This window comes from Ursus americanus, chromosome 36 (assembly GCF_024610735.1).
Source record: "Ursus americanus isolate L20-20 chromosome 36, mUrsAme1.1.p, whole genome shotgun sequence".
In the NCBI taxonomy this organism is placed as follows: Eukaryota; Metazoa; Chordata; class Mammalia; order Carnivora; family Ursidae; genus Ursus; species Ursus americanus.
Genome location: NC_142162.1, coordinates 18,228,086 through 18,253,851, shown reverse-complemented (window position 1 = coordinate 18,253,851; position 25,766 = coordinate 18,228,086). Strand labels below are relative to the sequence as shown.

General features: G+C 42.4%; 1 protein-coding gene across 1 annotated transcript in view; it reads left to right on the top strand.

Annotated features, from left to right (window-relative positions):
- Positions 1 to 25,766, top strand: part of RYR3 (ryanodine receptor 3) — a 581,277-nt gene that overhangs the window by 304,664 nt on the left and 250,847 nt on the right. Inside the window, exons 6-11 of the mRNA XM_045815782.2 lie at positions 539 to 617; positions 4,153 to 4,265; positions 5,111 to 5,210; positions 8,190 to 8,283; positions 12,771 to 12,845; positions 15,399 to 15,555. Coding sequence (XP_045671738.2) covers positions 539 to 617; positions 4,153 to 4,265; positions 5,111 to 5,210; positions 8,190 to 8,283; positions 12,771 to 12,845; positions 15,399 to 15,555 — 618 coding nt within the window. The remainder of the gene's footprint in view (positions 1 to 538; positions 618 to 4,152; positions 4,266 to 5,110; positions 5,211 to 8,189; positions 8,284 to 12,770; positions 12,846 to 15,398; positions 15,556 to 25,766) is intronic.

The following is a 25,766-nucleotide window of genomic DNA, read 5'->3' as shown; positions in this document are numbered from 1 at the left end:
AAGAGAACTTCAGGTATCAGTTTGGTGTAATTCCTTTTAGCCTAGTTGCCAGGCATTTAAATTTTGCATACCTGTTAACGGTGCAAATGTACTATGTTGTATATGTTCCATGATATTACACACTCGTGATAAATCTCCTAATGGTAACATAGTTCATAAAATGAAGTACCAGAGTTTATCAGCCTCTCCATTGTTGGTTATATATGTTCCACTTATATTGTCTCCAATGTAAGAGTTCCTCAGTATCTTTGAACTAAAGCATATGATTAAATATGTTTGAAATACTAATTTCAAACTTGTTTCTGTAACATATGGTCCTAGAAGTTAAATCATTGGGTCATCAAAGAAGAACATTTTCGAGATTTTAAATATACTATAAAAGTATATTTCAAAAGTGTTACATACCATTGAATAGGATAAACAAGCCCTTTCTACAGTAGCTCAGTGTTGAAGTTGACAACTGGAAGCCAACTAGTGGCAAGATGCGAAGACCCAGTAGAGGAGTGTGACTTCACTAGCATCTGCTCTTGTTTCACAGTATCTAACATGTTTGACCACATCAAGATCCCAGACAGACAAACTAGCATTTGATGTAGGTCTACGGGAACATGCCACAGGTAAGCCAACATTCCCAGATCTCCTGCTCAATGGGGCCTTGGGCTAAGGGCTTAAGGGTACTGAACATGTTCTTCTTTTGGGATTCCAAACCCACCAACCAGTGGGATCAAGAAATAGGTCTGATAAAATTTAGGAGAATAAGAAACAATGTGTGATAGAGACATAGGAACTAAGAATGAAGGAGAACATCATACTTTGACCACAGGCATATACTTCGGGAAACACTGGCTTTTTTTGTGTTTTGTTTTGAGTTCAGTCAAAAATATTGACAGTCAGGAGGTGGATCCTAGGAAAGGTGGTGACCAGGATGATGTTGGTTCTCCCTGGAAACCAGAAATGAAGAACAGAGGACCAGTATAACTCTACATACCTATAGTTACAGTATTAAAGAAGGCTCTGACTTGCTGTGGGTTATTCCATAGACCAATGGAGTAGTGGATGGAAGTTGAAAGGAGGCACTTTTCAGCTCAATGAAGAAAACCACTTTGCAATAGCTGCAGTGATCCGGCAGACCTCACAGCTGGCCCTGGGGTGTAGGGTGCTCTCTGTGGCTGGAGACATTCATAGGTAATCTGGCCATCCATCAAGGGCAATGTATATAGAATTGCTGCTCCGTTTACAGGTTGGGCTGTGTATCAATCAGGATTCTTGGTTGCAAATGGCAGAAGCTAATTTAGGTTCACTCAAGCAGAATGAGAATTTACTGGGAGAACATTGGGTAGAACCTTCTCTAAAGTAGAAACCCCTAGCTTGGAAAATGGACAGGAGGAAAGAGAGGCCAGAGAAGAAAACACATCCTAGATCGCGCTACAGGAAGAGTCTAATTTGAATACAATCTTTAATATCGTGACATTTCCCCCAAATAGGAAGGGAAATTCCATTGTTGGGTAGTCAAAGGACAAAAGTCTATGATTTTACAAAGGCTTTAGAAAAAAAAAAATCGAGGTTATACCCTATGCACCTCCCGTCTCTGCGTTATGCACAGGGATGTCTGAGAATTCCTGAGGAGAGCCTCTGTCTCTCCACTTCCCATTTTTGTACAAAGCAGGAGAGTGGACTTGCCTCCACTCATTAGGTTTCTTTTCCCTTAAAATAAGATTATATTCACATTGGATTTGAGGTTGCTTTGCTTTCAGCTAAAGTGTTATTCTTAAAATATAATTTCCTCTAAGGTGGTGTCAACCTTTGCTGACAATTACAAAATGTATGAAGTGCCACACTCACTGGTTGTAAGTTGGCCTCTAAATATAAACCAGCTGTCAGTCTTAGAGCGCACATAACCGGAAAAGTCCTATATGTTCATTCTTTTTACATCGGTAAAAATGACTTTAGACTTTTTGGGAGTTGGAAAAAAATTGTTTGCTTTATTTTTTGTCACCCAATCATTCCTTCATTTCAAACTGTCCTGTAGAAGTGAAACTTTCCCCTGATCAGATTCACTCATATCAGCTGTTCCATCAGCATCCTCTTCTAGAAACATCCACCGTCATCCAGGAAATTTCCTTTGCCTCTCTTCTAGATTCCATGATTCCTGGATCTCATGTTTTCTCCCCCCTCATTGGTTTACCATGTCACCTTGGTGGAGACCATTATCCAGTAGCTTTTACAGAAAAGATCCATGGGAGGTAAATTGTCATCTAAAAGTTCCTTAGTTTCAGCTTCATAAGTAATTCGTAGTATTCTACATTGGTAATATGTTGTGTCCTCTGCATCATGAAGGCTTTCTTCCTTTTCTTCTAGTTTATGGCCTGGCTGTTGAGACATCTACATTCAGATTCCCAGTCTTTTATGTAGGGCCTGTTTATATTTTCTCAGAGCTACTTAGATCTTCTCTTTTGCCTTTCTGTCTGAAATTCTACGGTGTTTTATCTGGGCATGGATCCTATTTGTTCCAAGTCTCACGAAAATGGACCCTGCTGTGGGTCTCTCTCCACTGTGCTAGGGACCCCGTGGGCCTTTTCAATCTGAATGCTTGTCTTCTAGCTTTGGGAAATGTTTCATACTATTTTGTTGTTAATTCCTGACTTTGTTTTCTCTGTTCATAATTTCTGGAAATCCTCTAGATTGGTTTTCTAATTTTCTCTTCACTCCTATTTCTAATCTTTCTCTTCATTCTTTTGGGGAGATTTTTTTCAACTTTATCCTATAACCCTCTTTTTTCTTTCTGTCTCTTTAAGGATCAAAGAATTTTTCTCTGAAGGGATCACTCATGGATATTTTCATTGCTACTTTATGAATATAACTTTTTCTTATCTCTCTGAGATTATTAATGCTATGACTTTTTAAAAGTTTTCTTTGGCTCTTTGTAATCTTTTCTTTCTCCAAGTCTCTTTCCCCACTGTTTTGTTCCTGCCATTCATGTTAGTGACTTGGCTCGGATGTCGGGTGATTCTTGGTCTCCCTTCCTGTTTAGATCAAAGCAGTAAAAGCTGACCAGAAACCCTGAGTGTGTGGCTGTGGCTTTGCCATCTGTTAAGCCTCACTCTTGGCTAATCTGGCAAGGATTCACTGAAGATGCCCAGACAAAAGTATGTTTTATCTTGGATAGTTTGGCTTCCCTAAAGAGGAATCCTTAAATTTGAGGGGAGGAGGAGATGGGCATCCCAGCTAGTGTATGAGGCCTAGAGGCAGAGGGAAAGGAGCTGGGGTTTTACTTATCAGGGCATAAAATTTGAATGATTCTCTATTTTTCACAATACCTTTCACTTCCTTGTTTGACAGTGCTCGGTATTACAAAACCAGAACTTTGATGGTTGGTCATCCATGAGTTTAACTCCTAATCTTCTGTAGGGTAGAGGAGAAGGAGTGACCTGGCTGTGCAGGGTACAGAAAAGTGCTGGGAGATAAAAGTTCCTTAATAGCTTTTAGTCAGTTCTGTTTTCAACCCCATCTTCTGCAGCTACCTTTATAAGCAACTTACCTCCAATTCCAGAGACTTTCTGGGACACACGCAGCAGGAATGGCTTTATTTCTTGAGACTTTCTTTCTTAAAGACTTGGATTTTAGTTTTCTCTTCATGAAAAGCATCTGTCTGCTTTCCTTTTTCCAAATTGTCCATTTCTCTTCTTTGCTATCAGTTTTTCACCTGTTCTAGTCTTTGTAGATTTAGGCGTTTTGAAATATCTCTGATTTTTTTTTAGTAGAATTACTCTTGTTTTAGTAGAATTTCATAGAGAGTGTGGCAAAGATAAAACTGTATGAGTAGTCAGTAGACCAGTGAAGTCAATTCTTAAAGAATCGGAAGTACCTTTGAAGAATGCATTTGTCTATATGTCTTAAAAATATTCAAAGGCTTCTATAGCTTCTGGCCTCCAATACTCTCTCCCAAACACTGTCTTTCTGTCTCTAGAGAGAGCAAAAGTGATAGACATAGTCAAGCGGATAAGGGGCTCAATAGAGACTGAGGTCTGGAATATGCATATGTGTGCACATGCGCTCTCGAGGGATTGTTACCAGGAGAAAGGAGAACGAGGGACAGAATTAGGGACACTGATTCCCATGAAGCAATGACTAACTCAAGGAGCATTTACACAGGAGAAGCCTGTTGGTGGACCATACATCCTGCTTCCAAACAGAGATCTGAGGGAGAGAAAGTTCGAATTGGTGATGACCTCATCCTCGTCAGCGTGTCCTCTGAAAGATACCTTGTAAGTACCTCCTCACAGGCATCTTTTCATTTTCAGAATATTTTCCTTTAGGAATTAATGGCTGAGGCTGAATTGAGCCACAGTAGGTTGGGTAGGATGAGAATCCTTCGCACAATATACTGGAGAGGTAGGTGGTCCGATTCTCTCCCCTGCCACCTTATCATGGGGCCTGGAATTTAACTGTTCGTTGTCCTTTCAGATTAAGTACTGTGCCGAGCACCTCTGCTAGAATGCCCCAGGTGCTTCCTGAGAAAACCATTTATACATTAGCTCCCGTTACTGCGAATTTCTCACTTGGTTTAGCTCTTGTCCAGCAAAGAACAAGCCAGAAAGAACAGGCTGTAGGAGAATAAGCTGATGTGGGAGAATGGAGAATTTAAAATGTTTTGGCAAATGGGATGTCACCGGGGTTGAAAGATGCAGGTGAGGTTTTTGCACCTGGAAATTGGGCACAGGGTGTCCCCAGGTGTCCGAACATCAGAGAAGTGTCAGAAGTTTTTGAGCTCCTCAGCACCAACCTGCTGGAGTGATTTTTGCCATTTGTGAATTCCCTTCTGACTTGATGAGACATTTTATGACTCCCCGTTGAACCAGGGATCCAGCCGAGGGGGTGAAGTCGACAGTCGTCTGCCACCCCTGCCGCTGAAAACTTCCCCTTCCCTGAAGAAAGAGTCCCACTTGGAAGCTGCGTCTAGATGGGATGGGGCAGCCTCCCACGGGCTGTGTAGGAAGAGCCTGATGACGGGGAGACTCCTTAATTCACTCCCAGAGATTCTAGGTTGAGCTGCTTCTGTCAGGACTGGCCTGGTGATTTAAAGGATGTCGCGTTTCTGTTTCTGCTGCAGCATCTCTCAGTATCAAACGGGAACATACAAGTGGACGCCTCTTTTATGCAGACACTCTGGAATGTGCATCCTACGTGCTCAGGAAGCAGCATTGAAGAAGGTGTGGTTTTTTATGTACATTCAGCCCTCAGCCATCCAGTCTGTCTGGAGCTGCATATATTGACATTTTCTGCTGCTCCCCAGCTCCTGCCGCATGTCTTGCTACACAGCTGGCATTATTTTAGTTCACCTGAATCTCTTTCTCCGATGTGGGTGTGGATTACTTTCTGTCCTGCTTTCTGATGACTGGGGCATTCCTGATGATACCTTTTAATCCTTTAAAGCCCACCTTTAGAGTACGATAGGCATGCAGGATTTGGATATGCATTCTCCCTCTCCCACTGTTCCTTTTCATTTATGGTTACGAGTTAGAAGCATCTAGACCTCGGAAACTTCAGTCTTAGATTATTTTCTGAGAAGGTGATGCTGGTACTCTTTCTCCCCAAAGCATCTCTCCATATAGGTGGAAGAAAGACTTTCTCTATAATGAAAGTGTGCTTGGCCATTTGTTTTTACTTGTATTTATGGAGGGCCATTTAACAATAATAAAATTTTCTCAGTATTTTATTTTTCCTGTGGAAGTAAGGCCATCAAAGTTTGTTCAACATATCCTGTTTCTTGGAGCCAGGCAAAGTCAATGCACCTTTCGAGTTAGAGAATAAATATACTGGCCTGACCTTACTCATGGGTAATATCGCTGCTGAGCAGAGTACTCAAATGCCAGTGACTGATACAAGTTATCATCTTACATTCTAGCACTTTACGGCAAGATCAGAATTTAAAAAAAATGCTCGTACCACAGCTTTAACCAGATTTTTAATCCTGAGCCCAGAGCCCAGTAGTTGCAAACTGGGAATGCCCTTCTGTGATAAGATGTTTGAAAATATGGGATGCCTGGGTGGCACAGTTGGTTAAGCATCTGACTCGTGATTTTGGCTCGGGTCATGATCTCAGGGTCGTCAGATTGAGCCCCGCATTGGGCTCTGCGCTCAGTGAGGAGTCTGCTTGAGATTCTCTCTCCCTCTGCCTTTATCCCTACCCCTGCTCGCACTCTCTCCCCCCTTCTCTCTCTCTCTCTAAATAAATAAAATCTTTAAAAAAGAAAAAAATATGTTTAAAAATAGAGGGAAAACTAAGGGTGTCAAGGAGTTGCCCTAGTTTCAGAACAAAGCTGAATAGTCAGAAAGTGACATATTTTTGACTCAGCAACATGTGGAAGGCTTTAAAAAGGCAGGCGATGCTTAGCCCTCTTCTTTTACCCCAACACTAACCCACCACCTTGAGTCTGTTGTCATTCCCCTTCTGTCAGGGATCAAGAAGCTCTGGGTTTTAATCTTCCCCAAGGAAACTCTGACTGGATCTTCTCCATATTAAATTTTTCATTTTCATGGTAGGAATAAAATGTTTCCCCAGTCGCAACAGACGACTTGTGGAGATTAATTAAGAAGTGTTTGCAAATCACGTCAAAACGGTCCTTATCGATGTGTTGAGTGCCCTTGTAGTTTAGCCTGGATAGCTCATCACTTGAGTCATCTGGCCAGGCAGAAATGCCCTCTCAGCATCCCCCGGTGAGGAGCCCACTTCAGCCCTGAGAGCGTAAGTGACCCTCATCATGACCCTTCTTCCCGAATGCTGCCCGGCTAGAGTTCAATTAGGCAGAGCCGTGAGGCACCAGCACTTGCCAGTTTTCTCCGTGTGACTAGAATATTGATTGCAAGAGCCCGAGGACTGCAAACGATGGATCCAAGTGGGGCACAGCCTCGCCATCATGAGATGACAGAGTGTAATCAAGAGCACGATCGTGGAAGGGTTTGATTTTTCTATATAAATTGGCTGTTAAGAATTCCCTTACATATATCATGAATGATTTTAATGCCAAAAAAAAAAGAGGGGGATATACAACTGGCACTATTAGTCCAGTAAGAGGAAAATTGGGAAATAATTTCTGAATGTTTGAGGGAAGTTTAAGAACTTGGCTCACCTGGTTACAAAAAAAAAAAAAAAAAAAAAACCTATGAGAATATCACACTGTCCCTATACAAGATGTACTGATAAACACCCCTTTCTCCTCTGGCATGATTTCATTTCATCGTTCTTACTGTTAATTCAACACCCAGAGTAGTTTGGTAGCCCCTAAAGTGATCTAACTGTGTGTTTTGTTTTTTTTTAAGTCACGATGCAGACACGAGTGTACTAAGTCCGTATGTCTCCTGAGAACAGACTAGTCTAGAGAATTTTTTTATTCAAAGCCATAGCAAATTCCATTTCTTCGTACAAGGTAAACCTCAGACTGGAGTCCCTCTCCCAGGATGTTCTTTGGATTAAGGCTCAGAATTTATTTGAAGACTGATAGGTCATCGTGTCCTTGAAGTTCATTGTTTCCCATACATCTCGCATCGCCATGGCTACTGAGATTCCTTATGCTGAAAGCTAAGTGCTTACCGTTAGGGGCTCATCCGCTGTGGGATCCTGGAATGACATTTCGTCTCCCCTTGGTGCTGTGGGACGAGCATCCAGGTTTGAGCTGTGTCTGTGAAATGCATTCGAAAGTTAGCTTCCCCTAAGACAGTTCTTTGTAAGTTTGCTGACCTCCTTCCCAGCATCCTCTTTCTTCACCATGACTGCAGTTTGGTTGGGATTCTGCCACAGGATATACACATCGAGACTGTAAGAGCTTATCCAGGAATTTCATGTTGAATACATTTTCATCCTAAGCAACTGGAAAAGCCTTATCTTCCTCACAGTAGCAACATCATTTTCCTGTAAATGATATGAGTTGACACTGTTTTCACCCTACATTTTGATGTTGGACTTGCTCGTCTCTGAAATCCTATTTAACTTTCAACGTTAGAATTGTTTTGTCTTCCTTGTCTTTTCTTCCTGAGGCCACAATTCTTGAAATCTGTCATTTTCCAAATGCTTCTTTCTTGGTGTTTTCCCATAACTGACTCAGACCTGCATGAATTTACCCTTTTTAAACACGGTGTTCTCATCGTTAAATTTCCTATAAGTTCATAGTAGAATATAATTCTCTCACTAGGATACCTACTTGGTGGGCACGTAGTACGTCTCTTCCACGGTCATGATGAGTGTTTGACGATACCATCTACAGACCAGAATGATGCCCAGCACAGGTAAGCCAGTGGCTTCATCCTTCTCCCTGCTGTCTCCAGTCTCAGGTGCCTCAGACTCCAGAGTTTGCATTTGGGTGTGGCCACAGATGAATTCTGTAAGCGTGGGTCAGTGGACAACCATGGGATGCAGTTTGTGAGACAGGCATGGCAGCACCCTGCAGCTTGCTCCCAGGAGTACCTGGAGACGCGTGCTGCTTCTTAGGCAAGCAGTTCCCTAATGCTTTCCAGGACCTTCATTTTCTTTGATTTCTGCTCTGCCTAGGGAGTTTCTGGTAGCATTTATTATAGATGGAAGCACCCATTTGGTGACAGAAATCAGGCTAGTCATTCTAGGGAGTCTGTGCACCCAAGTTATTCACCATCAAAGGCAGATCTCTCTTTTCCCCCTTCTCATGTGCAAAGTCATTTAGGTGGCATTTGGTGATTTCATTTTGCTAGGATTGGAGAAACCAAATATCAGTATCCAGCAGGAGATGGATTTAGCAGGGACAGGGCCAAGGGCAACATTCAGAGGATACTTCCGAGGGTGATGCTTTCTGCGGTCCTCTGCTTGACTCCTTAATGAATGCTTTTCAAAAATTCAAAACCAGGAGATGGAAGATACTCATCCAGGTCTTACACGCATACTGAAGGGTCCCTTGGTAGTCTGACATCAAAGGAACAGAGCATAAAAAGCGTGGCCCCTGTAACTATACAAATGTGATAAATTTTAAAAAAAAAATAAAATTGGATCCAAATTAGGCAGAATTTGTAACAGCAATGGGTGTGATCTCCCAGAGGTAATGCATTCTTTGTTGTGTAATGCCTATGGGAACCCTGGTAACTGCATTTCTTTCACTTCATTAGAAGCATGGGGTCACGTCCTCATAGCTAAGAGAGCATCTAGGTCAGGATCCTGCCAAAGGTCACATACTGGCTGCTTTCAGATGGCAGCCTAGAAGCCGTGCGGCTGACTCTCCAGCCATGGCTTATTCCTTATCTGATGAACCAAAAGGACCTCCAGGAGCAGAGCAGTGTGCTTGAACATGTTAATGTGTGTCTTAGAAACCATGCATTGGTAGTATGTGTCCCTGTTGTTCTGAGTCTCTCCCTACTTGTTCTGTCCTCTGAATGTCTGTCCATGGGAACCAGATATGACCTAGGGCACATAAAGCACAGACCTATGGCAAGTGTCTAACTAATTCACTCCCTGCCTTCCTGACACTGGTCCAGTTAACTGACAGTTATCTCCGAGGAAGGGCATTAGGCTGACCTTAGAATTAAGGATTCCATACACTAAATAATGTCATGTGATCCTATTCAATTATGATTTTCTTTTCCTTTTTTTTTTTGAACAGTAAAATTGTGCAAGAGCCCGCATACTGTCTCTTTAATATATTGTGCATTAAAGGGAAGATTCACAGGTAGATAAAGACCTGAAGTTTTATGAGTTTTGCAGGCAGCTGTATGTTTAAGATGGAACACATCTGAACACACTAGTTCTTTCTTCCCATTCCAGTTCTTCTTTAAAGGGCAGGAATTTGGAAAAAATGAAATGATAATCCTGTGCATGACCCTCGACCTGCCCTTCACCCCCCCCCCCCATACCTGTCATTAAATTTAGAACTCAAATTAGAAACATCCTGGGCAGAAACTCTGCTTGGAGAAGCTTGTCATTTGGTGGCATTCCTGTCAAGTACTTGAACAAGAACCTGAGTAAAAGGAAAGACTGCACAAATATTTGAAAGGAGGTGCTAAGGAAAATGAAACAGATGGAGAGGAATTCCCCGAATGGGCACCCTGACGCAGGCACGCATGCCATCATTGAGATAAGACAAAGGTGACCTTCCCTTGGTGGAGGATTCCACAGGATCTAATTTGTATTTGGGGGGAAATAAATTCACAGATAAAAAAGCCTTATTCCTTTTATTTATAAGGAAGCATGAGGGGGTTGAGACTTTGTAAGGGAGCATGAAGGGGTGAGTAAGCAGCTATTCATTATTACTGGAATCTGCATTTTGTATCAGCTGGTCTCTCAATCAAAAGAGGATGCTTTGGCATTGGCTGTCTGGGGGAGGTGAGTGAGAAGCCCCCTCGTTGTCTTGTGTCGTCAGGTAACTGGCCAGGATGGCCAGGAATACTGAAATCTGGGAGAACCCAAAGGAATAGAAAATCAGAAACACACTAAAAGATGCCAGCAACCCTTCAGGGAGGGGGCTGACTTTCCAGAGGAAATCATTTCTGTTCCTTCTAAAGCCTGAAAGCAGCCAGGCCGGGTCGAGAGGCTGACAGTCCCAGGGTACAAACCTGAAAGCAGCAATCTAGCAACCTGAGCTCTGGTCTTTGGCTCTGCCTCTGGCTTGTCAAGCCCCCTGGGGTAAGTCTCTTAACCTCTTGCAGCCAAGGCTAAGCTGTCAGCCCAGCTTTCAAAGCACCTCAGCTCACCACCCACTCTACTCCTCTCCTTGGGTAATTGTTTTAGAGAACAGGAACAAGTCGTTTCAGCCTCTACAAGATTAAATGGAACAAGCTGCCGCGTTTCCCAGGTGGGAGGGGCTAACCTTCAGGAGTTCCTCAGATGTCAGAGGGAGAGAGTTCTCTGATCCTGTGACCTGGGGTGTGCTGTTCCACCCTCTTCACCTGAGAGGCCCTTCCAGTTCTCACTGAGTGGGGAGAAGCAGGAGTGAAAACCTCAGCAAGTCTGTGTGACTAGTGAGGTGTCATTACTGTTCTAGACCCGGCACAGGAACACCTGGGCAGTTAGAGCTCTCAAGTCACATAGGATTTCTTTCTCAATCTTTACTGAGTGTTTCCTGATTGCATGTACGTTTGAAAAAGGTTTAGGCTGTGTTCTGTCGTCACACCAACCTGAGGTAGCCATTATTAATGCAATGTTTCGTTGTGTTTCTATGTCAAGTGTTTTTCCATGCATGATAGAAACATCTGTATTTAAATAAAGTTTGGGTATATTCATACTACACAGTATTTAGTACATCTGTGAACATCTTTGTGCGTGTCAAAAATGCGCATTAACTTATCACAACCATTCTGTGACTCATGTAACCGAATTAGTCTCCTTTGACAGATGAGAAGCCGAGTACAGAACTGTGAAGGGACCTGACAAGGTCACGCAGCTAACAGACTCACACTCAGGGCTGCCTGACTCCCAAGCCGGTATTTTCAACCGACTCCTAATTATGGTACTTCTTCAGATAAAATAAGAGTTGCACATTTTCTCTTTACCTATATTGATGACCTGTTGTCTCAAAATCTAGATCAAGATTCTTCTGGGGCTCGAGTGGTTCAGTTGTGGTATACACAGATCTTCTGTGGTGGGCTTTTAATTTAGTGAAATTGGTGAAATTAAGTGCGGTTAAGTGATCAGTCTCAGTCTAAGGTCACAAGATTCTTGAAAAGAGTCTGGATTCCATATGACTGCCATATGCCATGAGATACGCTCTTCAACAAGGATTGTTCTCTCATATAGGTAGGTCGGTTCCTATTGTATAGAATGAAAAGCAGAGTTTACTGATCATCAGATAAACATTGGGCAAACCCAAATCAAGGGCCTTTTACAGAATACCTGGCCACTACTCCTCAAAATTATCAAAGTCGTGGAAAACGAGGGAAGTCTAAGAACAGACCAGAGGAAACAAGACAGGACAGCTAAATGCATTGCGGTATTCCAGGATTGGATCTGGGAACAGGAAGAAAACTACTAATGGAAAAATCACTGAAATCCAAGTAAAGCCTTGAGTTCAGCTAGTCATGACCTAGCGATGTTGGTTTCTTCGTTTCGACAAGTGTAGTGCATGCATCTTACACATAGTGCAAGATCACATTAGGAGATACCGAGTGAAAGTATGCAGCTCTGTGTCCTGTCTTTGCAACTTTGGAAACCTAAAATTATTCCAAAATAAACATGTAATTTAAAAATACATTAAAAGGTGGTCTGTAATGCAGGAAAAGAGGTACAGTGATATCCCATACAGTGATAAAGCTATGAACACTAGAGCGGCTGGGCATAAAGCTTTGCTCCAGACTTCCTAGAAAAATGGAAATAAATTCATACTGTATGCACATGTGTTTTAAAAGGACAGCTACATTTTTTAAAAGTACAAATACATTTTTAAGAGACGTAAAACTATAAGGAGATTAACCTAAAAGAATCTGAGCATTTGCTCTCTATCCTGATGGTTTGTGATGAGGCTATTTTGATTCCTGATGTGGAAATGGAGACAATCCTTTTTGTTGTACACCTGCTGGTCCACAAGTGTCCTCGATCCATATACAGTGAGCACTTCCCTCCCCTTTAGCACCTTTTTTCCCTCCTAAGAGATGGAGCCTGGAAAATTGTGCTTCTCTTTGACTCATGCTCTCAGTTTTGCTGACTACATGAGGGCTTGGAAAGAGCAGCAGGGTTTGAACAGCCTCTGCAGGGAGCTGTTCCCTCCCCAGTGCTGATCAGTGTCAGGCTCAGAGGAGCTAATCTCCAACTCTGCTCGCAGGAGGATATTCTATGAAGCTGGGGGAGCTGGGACACGAGCCAGATCTCTGTGGAGAGTGGAACCCCTTCGGATAAGGTAATGGAGGGTCAGGGTGGTGCTCTTTTCAAGATGATTTTATTTTGCTATACTGTCCATTCTCTTAAATATTTCATTTATTCCACATCACATGGCCAACTCTCAAAAGTTGCTTGGCCCAGAGCTAAGTTTTAAGTTTTCCTGACTTTGTTTTTAAACCACAGCAGCACACACACACACAGAAAGAGAGAGGAGAGAGAGAATGAGAATTTCCAAGACTTCTGTCGCTTCTGAAGCCAGAGAGCTTTGTTGCCCTGAGCCCAGCCCCCAACTCCTGCTGTCCTTCTGGTGTCCAGGTTATAAAAGGCGAGCTTGGACATGTCTGCTGAAAGCCATCAAAGTACTTCCCCCATTTGTTTTCTTGAACAGGTTCTCTGAAACCCAGCTAGTGTTTCTCCTCTCAGTAGTTGTGTTGGCTCCAGTGGAATATTAGCTTTAAATGAGACTAGTGGTTGTGATGGCATGAGGTAGAGAAGATTAAGGCACCACTGGAGAGGTAGCTGTATTTACCAGACTTGTCAGAAACAATATTGTACCTGGGTGGAAGGAACGGGTGGCTGAGACTCGAGCTGTGTGCTTGAGTAAAAACACGTGGTCTCCAAACGTCACACTACAAAGGGGGATCTGGTAAGCTCAGGGCCATTATTTTGCTGAGTGGGATTACAGGTCAGGCTAGAGCTAAACTAACTGCTTGGGATACAGAGGAGGGACAGTTGTCTGCTTTTCCTTCTCTGCTCTTCCTGCCAGCTCTCTCCTCAGCCTCCCTCTGAACATATGTTCACAGTAAATGTCTCTCTCATGCGAGTGTATGCCCCCAAGGTGGTCTTCAAGATAATCCATTATAGATCAGAAGAAAATACTAGAACTTACACACATATACACGTAGATACATTTTCTACTGAGAAAAAGCTCTTTGGAGGTTACTGGTTTAAAGAATACTGCTTTTAAGGAGCACCCACTGGGTAAGCTGGCTTGGAGCATTTATATTCTCTTTCCAGCCCTGTTAAAATGTTCGCTCTAACATACTCTTGTTCTCAGGATATTAAGCCTTGCTTAATGGATTTTCTTAAGAAGTCAAAGTAGGTATGTATATATAGTTCCATTTATGGTTGCTTATTTCCCCAGAGGCCTAACCATGAGATTTTATTCTAACTTAAAAGATAATGAGTTTCAAGTTATTCAGTGGATAATTTCTCCCCTAACTCTTATAGTAACTTTCCTTGGATGCCAACAATTTGATGTAGGACCGTTGAAAGGTTGCCATTCAACAGGAGGTCTCCCTTATCTAAATCATCTTATCTTGCTTCACTTTTTTTCCACAGAATGGATCACCCTGTAATACAAAAATACACACACACACACACACACACACACACACACACACACACACACCCTTCTTTATTATCTGCCTCTCCCTGGCAAGAGCAAGTTGCACAAATATTTTTACCATTTCTCTTAAACATAGGATTCTTTGTGGTATTAAAATGTTTGAGTTGAGATAGTACATAGGGATGGCTTTGCTTTTCCAGAAATGAGTTTCCCTCATCAGGCATTCTTTTTGTGGTTTTTTTTATATCAAGAAACTTTAGTGGAGTGAAGGGAAAATTGGAATCTTGGGACTTCTAGTTACATTAAATCGTTGACTTGTCTCAGGATCATCATCCGTGTTGGTGTTCTTTTTTTCCCCCCTTTTATTTTTATTGAAGTATAATTAACATCCGGTATTCTATTAGCTTCAGGTGTACAATATGACTCAGCAATTCTATACATTGCTCAGTGTTCATTAAGATAAGTGTACACTTAACCCTTTATTTTACCTTCCGCCCCATCCACCTCACTCTACCAAACACTCTGTATTTAAGAGTCTATTTTTTGTCTTTTTTTGTTCATTTGTTTCTTGAATTTCACATATGAGCAAAATCATAAGGTATTTGTCTTTCTCTAACTGACTTATTTCACTTAACATGATATCCTCTGGATCCATCCGTGGCGAGATCTCCTTCTTTTTTGATAGCTAAATAATAGTCCTTTGTGTATATATATGCACATACACACACACACACACACACACACACACCGTATCTTTTTAATCCTTTCATCTGTGGTTGGATACTTGGGTTGCTTTCATATCTTGGCCAGTATAGATAATGCTGCCGTAAACATAGGGGTGCATTTATTTCTTTGAATTATTGTTTTCATATTCTTTGGGTAAATATCCAGTGGTGGAATTACTGGATCGTGTGGTAATTCTATTTTTAATTTTCTGAGGAACCGCCACACTGTTTTCCACAGTGGCTGCAGCAGTCTGCGTTCCCACCCACAGTGCACGAGGGTGCCTCCTTGTTGGTGCCTCCTTGTTGGTGTTGCGAGGCCGCAAGAGAAATTCCCTACTGAGTTGTCAGGAGACCTGAAATGTAGAGCGAGCCAGGAGACTAGCGTTTTGTCCCTTAAGGGGATAAACCACAGAGGCATTAGAATTCTGCTAGCATGTGGAGGAAAACCCAGGATCAATACTGAAATAGACTGAGTTTCGTGGCTGTTCTCTCTGCGCAGCTGGAGTGGCAGTAACATCAGATGGGGCCAGGCTTTCCGCCTCCGGCATCTCACCACAGGCCACTATCTGGCCTTGACGGAGGACCAAGGCCTTATACTGCAGGACCGGGTGAAGTCAGACACCAAGTCCACAGCCTTCTCTTTCCGGGCTTCTAAGGTAAGGTGTAAGGAAGTGCACTTTGACCTTATTTTAAAAGTGAAAGCTCTGAAACCTCCAGGCGGAACTGTGACCGAAAAGAAAGTGGACTGGAACGAGATGGAATTGGAAATTAGACCTGTGCTAAACACTTCCTTCTTCTATCTTTAGAATCGAGTTTATAGGGGAATGTGGACCTTGGAGGAAGGTTTAAGTCTTGAGATAGAGACTTCAAAGAAGAGTGGAAAGCCCCAGAAAATAAAAGGATCATAGGAATGGGCAGCGTTGTTCAGAGGTTAATGAAAGATGATGCTGTGCCTTAATATAGTCTAAGTTGTTTTTAATACTTCAAAGCATATGCTTCAGTCCTATAAGACAATGATAACTTAGAGGCATGAGTTTCAGTGCTACATGGGGTTAAATCAAGGAAGTGACTTCTTTCAGAAAGATGCAGAGAAGGCATCACTCTGAACATGACCTCATCTTGTAGTTACTTGTATCATACAAAGTCACCAGTACCTTCCTCTTCCATTCCCGAGGTTGTCTCTTCTGTCTACTTCTTAGCTCTCACCCATCCAACCCCAGCCTTCTTTAAAAGCGGACTCTGGGTTAACCGCAAACATGTTGCTTTGCCTTTTGATGTGTCTATAGACAACGGTTTTTTAAAGACTCCAATATTTAAGGTCCAGTCAGACTTTAACTCTGCATCACTCCGAGCCGGATCTAGTTGGATGGTCAGAATTGCACGCTGAGCCAACTTCTGACAGAGAGTTGGCTGCTCTGTCACTTTATGATTGTTCTGGAAAGATCATCCAAGCGTCGGAAAGTCTGTGCACAGATGCAGGCCTGGTTACCAGGGAGTCTGCATCTCCTAACAGGACAGTTCGACATCTCCTTTGGGGGCTTCATCTCTAGTTTCATTCTTCTTTGCTCTTTTCCAGAAATAGATCTTGGTTTGTGTTCTCAACACAATTTCAGGAAAGGGCTGTTGATGATTCTGTTCAGGTAGGACTCGGCGTGGAACTGACAGTTGAATTTTCTGTGGGCAGCGCTGCTGCTTCTGGAATCAAAGGAGGACAGTCTTCCAGCATTACCTTCTTTCGAAGCCAGGGGCTCAGACACCTTTCTTTTCCTTCTTTTTATGGTCCCAGTCTTTCCTGGCAGAGAATCTCTGGCATATAAGTTTTTGTCCCCCAAATGCTGCGTATCAGAGTTAAGCTATTTCCACACCTGTATTTCAAACATGAAAATATATGAACTTCCTATCCGAAATTCTTCTCAAACATCACCTCCCATCTGCTTCTCTTTAAATGGTGCGTTGGCTCCTTGACTTCATTCTGGTTTTTTGAGCACGTCTCCTTTATGTTTCCTTCTCTTTTTTTTTAAGATTCTCAGCAAAAGAAAGATTTTAAATACAAATGTGTATCTGTGTAGTAAAACATTTTGGCCTCCACGAAGTGGTTTATGGCAGTGTAACTTGCTAAAAGAGTCAGTGAAACCAAGCAACAAAAAAGTCCGAAGAACAGAGACAAGCAAGATCACATTCTTTCCTAAGAGACAACTTGAACATGGGATGCTGGGGGCGACAGCAAGTGTGGGAGGGTAAAAAAGAAATGGAGAAACAGAAACGATTCCTTCTGGCTGATGACCAAGGAAATGACTTTCTGAGAATGCCAGCTTGGCGTTTTCTTTCTTTGAGTGCTCTACCACGATCCCCTCAGCTCTCACTCTAGATCCTGCTGCCCTGGGATGGATCCGTGACTTTGCGGTCTACACTAGTTCAGAAAGGGGCTTCTCTGATTACAGCAGGCCTTCGAGTGGCCTTCCAGGCAGCTGGCAGGATCCTGTTCGACGGGGACTCTTCCATTCCATTCCTTTCTTGGCTCAGCCTTGAGATGGCTTAGTGCTTGCCGTGGAAAGGCAGAAAAACTCAGAGCACCACAGAGAGTCCTTCCACTTGGCACGGCTTCTGGCCTGTGAGCACGCTTACCCTCCAAAGGCTCACTGCTTATCTCCCCAAGTCCCTCCATCTCTGTGCACATGGAGGAAAGCAGCCGGTGGCTGAAAGTCATCGAGGTACCGTGGGGACAGCCGGCGTAGCAGAGCTGGATGTAAAGTCACCCATGAGTCACATTGTCCTATGCACTTGGCAGTGCTGTTACATTTCACTGGAGTCACTACTTTAGAGGTTTTAAATAACTCCCAGTGCCGCAGTATTCAGCCCAGCTACGTTCATTTCAACGTGGAAGGAACTGAAATTAAAATGACCTAGGCTCCATGGCAGGCCAAGAAATGGCTGTGTTCCCCCAGGAAATCGGGGCTTCCTTAGGACATTGTGTGGGCAGAAGGTGAAGCTACACCGAAAGCAAGAAGGTATGGAGGACGCATTGCTCTGCCACACACAATCCAAAGAGCTTCTGGGAGAAGAACAGTAGAAATGCCTGAGTGCTCTGGGGCTCCAGAGTCCTCCCTAGTAAATGTATGTTTACCCTGCTGGGTGCAGGCTCTCCTCCTCAATGCACACGCCAGCGTGCTTGCCCTCACAGGGGAGTCGTGAGGTCCCAGCAGAAAGAGACTTTTGGCTCTGCTTTTGCACAACAGGAGCGTGTTGAGTCATCTGGCCAGCTCTTTCCTGTTACAGGTGTTATGGGATGGAGCAGATGGCAGACCGTCATTGGAGATACCATTTCAGGATCTGGGTGGCAGTGCAGGGATTGAGGGAACTCAGCGGGAAGGCTGAGAGGTGGAGATACTGTGTCTTTTGTGCGTTTGTGAATGACGTGTGGGGGGGGGTATTCACCTGATCCTCTCTGTATGTTGGAGAATCCACAACACACTACGGTCTTGGTGCTCATGTGTTCAGGGCAGCACTCGGTTAGCTGGGCTGTGAGTCATTTGGCATTGATGCGTTTCCACTCCGTTTCCTGTCTGGCTGCATTAGCCCGTGACAGCTATGACCTCTAAACTGGGGCCATGGGGCAGCTGCAGGTGCGTGCTCACATCCTTAGCAGGCTGCCCTTACAAGCAAGCGTCAGCTACTCTGTGAATCTTAGACACGGATGTGACTGAGCCTTCATGGAAGGGGGTCAGAACTCACACCTGCTGCCGTCATGGGCCTGGCCTGGCCTGGCTCCGATGAAGTCAAACCAAGGTCTTCGAGCAAGTATGGGAAGCATGTAGAATAATGAGCAGGGAGTGACCTTGGTCAGTTTTTATCCCTCTCCTTCAGCAGGGTGATCCAAACCAAACTGGAGGCCTGGGATGTCTTGTTGCCTCTGAACTACAGCGTCACACCTTATTCCTTTAATCTGGAAATGGTATTCGATAGCACGTAGCTTTCAGGTCACCTAGACCTGACTCCCATCTCTCTGCAACACCTTGAACACAGCTCGTAATCTGGTTGCCCCTCATTTGAAATCTGTCATAAAATGTTAAGATCTGACCTCTGCCTGCCCTTTCATCCTCTCTGTCTCTTGCTCACAGTTGCCTTGAGGTCTGGCTTACTAAATATTTATCAGCCCTTGAACGTGTTCTTTTTTCTCATTGCTAAACCTGTACCTGGAATGCCTTTTACCCCTCCTACACACCCCCACTCATGAACTCCTGCTCGACCTTCCAGACAAGTATCAGGTGCCCTTTACAGGAGGTGGGCTTCTCCGTGGGCCTCCAGTAGGCCCCTGTTCATGCTTCTGGAACAGCCGTCACTCACTGGACCGGGAGCCTCTAGATGACAAGGACCACACATGCCCCTCTTTTGGTACCCCAACACTTGGCACAGTGTGTAGTTGGTGATAAGTGTGGAAATTGCTCAAGGAATCTAGGAATGTGGTCCTATGCTAAAATAGCCTCAAATCCATTTCATTTGAACCCCCATGATCTTCATAGAAGTATCCTATCATCATTGTGTAATCATTTTGGATCCTAATACTTATCTTCCTATCAGCTTTCAAGGAGACAGATTCATTATTTTGAACATGGAAGTCAGATTTCTATGAACTTGATTTCACATCATTTTCCCATTGTCTTGACATTGCAAGGCCATTCCCCAAGGATTGTCAGGTGATGTGATTTAGTATTGACACGCCAGAGTAAATATTATCCATTTAGATCTCCTGTCTCCACATCAGTTCACAGTGCTGAATTCCTTTCAGGGAAGAGTGAGTTAGTGATGTTAAATCAAGCCTTATCACATGTAACCATTTATTTTATAGTGATTTTTCATGACTATACCGTAAGTCTTGAATGGTCAAGATAGAATCTCAAAGTTTGCCTATTTTATTTGCAGAAGGATATAGAGCTATCATTGTTCTCAATGAGAAGAAAATTTTCCTCAGTTTATAAAAACATTACATTCAGTTGAGTCAACAATTATCAAATATCTAGTATGTGCTAAGCACTGTGTTCTTGGCCAAACATGACTTCCCTGCCTTTTAAAAGCTGTGCACTGCTTCCTCTGCCGGGCGTGGAAAGCGTCTCTGTAGACTGGACTCGTGTGCCCTTTAACCTGAGAAGCTCCTGCCAGGTAGAATCAAGATGGCAGCTGGGCTCATGGTACATCCCTTAGGAAACACTGGCTCTGTTTGTGCCAGCCTTCTGGCTTGCTCCACTTCCTCACTGAGTTCTCAGGGAAGGAGAACGGTACAGAGGAAAGAGGGAAAAGGGAGAGGAGAAAACATGTACCCTAAGATTCAAACATCTAGAGACAGCAGTTTTATTTCATTTCAAATAAACTCCACACTGTATTTTTTATTGTTTTATCTTCCAAATTTTTATTTAAATTCTAGTTAGTTAACATACGGTATAATATTGGTTTCAGGTGTAGAATTTAGTGATTCATCATTTACACATAACACCCAGTGCTCATCATAGTAAGTGCCTCCTTTATACCCATCACCCACCTAGCCCATCCCCCACCCACCTCCCTCCATCAACCCTCCATTTATTCTCTATTATTAAGAGTCTATGGTTTGCCTCCCCCTCTCTCCCTCTTTTCTTTTTCCCTTCCCACACATTCATCTGTTTTGTTTCCTAAATGCCACATGTGAGTGAAATCATCTGATATTTGTTTTTCTCTGACTTATTTCACTTAGCATAATACACTCTAGCTCCATCCATATCTCTGCAAATGGCAAGATTTCATTCTTTTTGATGGCCAGGTAATATCCCATTGTGTGTGTGTGATGGATAAAGAATAAACATATATATATATATATATATATATGTGTGTGTGTGTGTGTGTGTGTGTATTCTTCTTTATCCATTCATTAGTTGAGGGACACCTGGACTCTTTCTATAGTTTGGCTATTGTTGACAATGCTGCTATAAACATTGGGGTGTATGTGCCCCTTTGAATCTGTATATTTGTATCCTTTGGGTAAATTCCTAGTAGTGCAATTTCTGGGTCACAGGGCAGTTCTATTTTTGAATCTCCATATTGTTCTCCAGAGTGGTTGTACCAGTTTGCATTCCCACCAACAGTGTAAGAGGGTTCCCCTTTCTCTGCATCCTCACCAACACCTGTTGTTTCCTGTGTTTTTAATGTTAGCCATTCTGACAGTCTGAACAGTATTTTAAAAATTTAAATCAATGATTCTCAAGTCTTTATTGTTCAAAGTGGACCAAATAGAGAAGGAGTCAAGGAAAACCATGGGCTTTGAAGTAAAAGAAACCTGAGTGAGAATCCTGGCTTGGCCATTTGCTGGTCAACCTTAATGTTTCATTTTTTTGTTTTGGTTTTTGTTTTCCAAAAAAATGGAGGTGAAGAAGTATGTCTTGAAGGGTGGTTGTGAGGATTTAGTGAGACCAAGAAGACGACCTTTGAGTGTGTCTCCTTCTCCATGAAATGGCCATAGCGCTGCCTACCTCACGCTGATGGTGTAGGAATTAGAGAAAGATGGAGGGAAGAGCCCGCTGGAGAAGTGCACCTTCCCTAATGCAGATGAGTCTAGTCCCCCAACACAGTTAACAGCAGGGGGCTTTCCTTGGCTTCCCTGCCCAGCCAGGATCCTAGCAATGTCCTGCAGTGTGTGACTTCTTTAAGACCATTCTAAGACCCCCTATTCTAGATTAGAAAAGGACAATATTTGTGGAGAAGTGAACCCAAAGGTGGTTTCTCAAGGTTTCTGCAGAGGGGCAGACTAACCAGGCCTTTCTTGATGGCTTACCCCAGCATCCATGAATGGGTCTCATCTTCCCATGTCTCATTTTCCCCTGAAACATTTTTGGGTGCTTACGGTCTGTTGGAAAGATACTTGTGTCCTCTGTGGACACAAGCAGTTTCAATATGTCAAATAACAAATTTCACTCTAATTAATAAATGTGAAATAGGAGCTTCTTCGTTCCAGATATGCTAGGAACTGATGGTGTAGCTTAAAAATCAACTGTCTCTAGCCTTGTTTCTTTTCAACCTATAATTCACACTGCTGCTGGAACAATGATTCTAAGATGCAGCCCTGCATTAGCCCCCTGCTTAACAGTCTCAGTGACTTTCCATTGCCAACACTAGCTTTTAGAGGTGTTCCAAACAATAATTTTATAAATTGTTTTTTTAAAAAGCAGTTTGCCTGCACTTGCAGCATTATGCAGAGTTCAACAGGTTTTATTTTTGTCTGTTGTTTGCTTTTTATTGTAGGACTCCTAATAGTCCATATTATATAAGCCCTAACATTCCCTGTGACTCCTGGAGGAAGAAAAGGAACTTGTCCAAAGTCCTCTTTTCCTGGAGAAAGTCTGTTAACGTTGTGAGTTTGAGAAAGATGTACTTGTAGTACAAAGTTCAGAGTCCTTTTTGTTCAAGTCCCTTCCTGGAGTTCAGCCACTCTTCTTGCCACACGACACCGTCTTACTGGAACAAAGTCCTCTTCCTCCTTTTTCACTTCTCACTCCTAGGCAAGCTCACATCAAGTGTCTGTCTGGTACAAAATCATCGCCAACTCTCAGGCACAATGAGTTCTTCTCTCTCCCAAATTCCAATTGTACCTTGAATGGAGACCATGTCACCTTGCTATCATTATTGGTTTGTATATATGACCCCTAAAGTTTATATGAGCCCAGAGCCATTTTTTCATAAAATAATTGCATATATTTTCAACGTTTCAGCCTTTTCTTCTTCATAATAGCCTTTAAACAACTGAAACATTAATACAATTAATACTTAGCTGTGCTAATGGTAACTATTCAAAAAATTATGTTCAAATGACAAATGGACTTTGGAATTATGCTTGATTTTGGATTCTGTTCCATTACTTAGCTACAGGACTTTGAGCAAATTACTCAAATTCTGCAAGCATCAGTTTTATCATCTATGGAGTAGGAGAAATGAAAACAGAAGGACCATTAAAAGGTTCAGAGAAAATGTTCTTAAAGTGTCATGCATAATACATATCACTTTGTAGGTCCTTAGTAAATTCACTGATGGTATTGCCATTGCAGAGTACTTAGCAAAATACTTTGCTCTAAGTAGGCACTAGACAAACAGTTCCCTTCCTTATCCTCCTAGAAATCTTAAATCATTCTGGAGAGCAGCAACTTAATCGTCTAAACCAGATATTTATTTGACACTTACGAGGTGGTCATAACCATTTCATAAGTAAGTTCTCCATGGAGACAGGCGATGATGATGATTACCTTTCAACGCCAAATATCCTGTTCCTTCTTAGAATCTGCTCATCATCTAACATGGGGAAGTTTGATGGAGATAAACAAATTGATGCCCACAGACCAATAAAACAAAAGCAGGTTATTTGCAACCTATTTTAAGCACAGCATTTTAAGCAAAGATGAGCAAATCCCAGTCTTGCCCTTGGAGAGTTTTCAATCTGGTCGGGGACAGGAAGCATGCCAGCAAAGGAGTCCTATCACAGAAGATGGTAAAGAGCCTTGAGAGAGAAAGAAAGTGCCACGAGATCAGGGAAAATGCAAAGGTGGATCTGGGAAAGGCTTGATGGATGAGATGTAAAGAAAGATGCAGAGATGAAATAGGGTATTTCCAAGCAGAAAGTGTAATGTTGGTAAAGGCCCCCAGGAAGGGAACCTTGGTATATCAAAGGACCATAGTCCAATTTGGTTAAACCATATGAGGTATATTAACTTTAGAAATGAAAATTGTATCTGATAGGAATTGGGGGGTTAATGGAAGGGAGTAATTGGATTAGCCCTGTCATTCAGGAAGAGTTCATTTCCAGCAGTAGAGTAAGTGCATCTGGGGCCATATTCAAGTGAATGCAGAGAGGGAAGCATTCGTGCATGCTCAAGTCAGAAGATCACCAACCTGTCATCAGCCAAATCAGGCTTCTGTATTGTGGGCCACTCTCATTTTCTTAGGATATCTTCAGTGGTGTTTAGGTTTGGGTTGAGTTGGCTTTAGTGTTGGTTTGTCTCCATGTTTTAGTTTCTTTTGTTGCTGCTTCTGTTCTTCTCTTAAATTAGAAATGGCCACTGCAGTGACCACCATAGAACTTTGGGAGTGTAAGCTGTTTTGTAAAAGTAAAGACACCCAGAGACACCCCATTCTTTTTTTTTTCTTTGATATGTAGTTTTATTTTTATTATTTTTTTATAATTTTTATTTTATTAGTCAACATACAGTGCATCCCCAGTTTTTGATGCAATGTTCCATGATTCATTATCATTTTTTAATAATATTTTTTATTATGTTAGTCACCAACAGTACGTCCCTAGTTTTTGATGTAAAGTTCCATGATTCATTACTTGCATATAACACCCAGTGCACCATGCAATACGTGCCCTCCTTAATACCCATCACCAGCCTATCCCATTCCCCCACCCCCCCTCCTGAAGCCCTCAGGTTCCCAGAGTCCATAGTTCTCTCATGCTTCATTCCCCCTTCTGTTTACCCCCCCTTTCTTTATCCTTTTCTTCTCCTACCGATCTTCCTACTTCTTATGTTCCATAAATGAGTGAAACCATATGATAATTGTCTTTCTCTGCTTATTTAGCTTAGCATTGTCTCCTCCAGTGCCGTCCATGTTGCAGCAAATGTTGAGAAATCATTGTTTTTGATGGCTGAGTAATACTCCATTGTGTATATGGACCACATCTTCTTAATCCAGTCATCCGTTGAAGGGCATCTCAGCTCCTTCCACGATTTAGTTATTGTGGACAATGCTGCTATGAACATTGGGGTGCATATGGTCCTTCTCTTCACTACGTCTGTATCTTTGGGGTAAATACCCAGTAGTGCAATGGCTGGGTCATAAGGTAGCTCAATTTTTAACTTTTTAAGGGACCTCCACACTGTTTTCCAGAGTGGCTGTACCAACTTGCATTCCCACCAACAATATAGGAGGGATCCCCTTTCTCCACATCCTCTCCAGCAATTTTTGTTTCTTGCCTTGTCAATTTTTGCCATTCTAATTGTCGTAAGGTGGTATCTCAGTGTGGTTTTGATTTGAATTTCCCTGATGGCTAATGATTTTGAACATTTTTTCATGTGTCTGTTAGCCATTTGTATGTCTTCATTGGGAAAGTATCTGTTCATATCTTCTGCCTATTTTTTGATTTGTTTATTTGTTTCTTGTGTATTGAGTTTGAGAAGTTCTTTGTAGATCTTGGATACCAGTCTTTTATCTGTAGTGTCATTTGCAAATATCTTCTCCCATTCTGTGGGCTGCCTCTTAGTTTTTTTTACCATTTCCTTGGCTGTGCAGAAGCTTTTTATCTTGATGAAGTCCCACATGTTCATTTTTTCTTTTGTTTCTCTTTGGAGTTGACAGAGACACCCCATTCTATAAACAGTCATGATCCATTGATTTCAGGCTCTAGAAAAATAGATCCTAGTATTTCTCCTCTTCTGGCCAAGTCATATTTAAATAAACAGAATTGAGAAAATAGAGTGTAGTCATTGATAGTTTGGGAACATGCACTATTTTAACTGTGAGCACTTGGCAATCAGTGTAATTATTCATATTTAACCATTGCAGTGTGTGTTCTTTTGCTGCATTGTCTATGGTTTAGAGAACAGGCTGGAGAGGAGAACTTTGGCATGTTTTAAGCCCTGTTACTGGCCTAAGTATCTTCAGAACTGTGGCTATTTCTGGAATGAAAATCAAGTATCGATTGTTCTGTGAAGTCAATGCAGTCTTGACCACCTGCCTATAAAGAAGTCCTAATATATCAAATTCTATTTTCCCATTGGCTTTTGTTATAAGATCAAAGATAAATTCCTTTAGAAATGTTCATTTTGGAAAATGTCACATTTAAAAATCTAGCCAG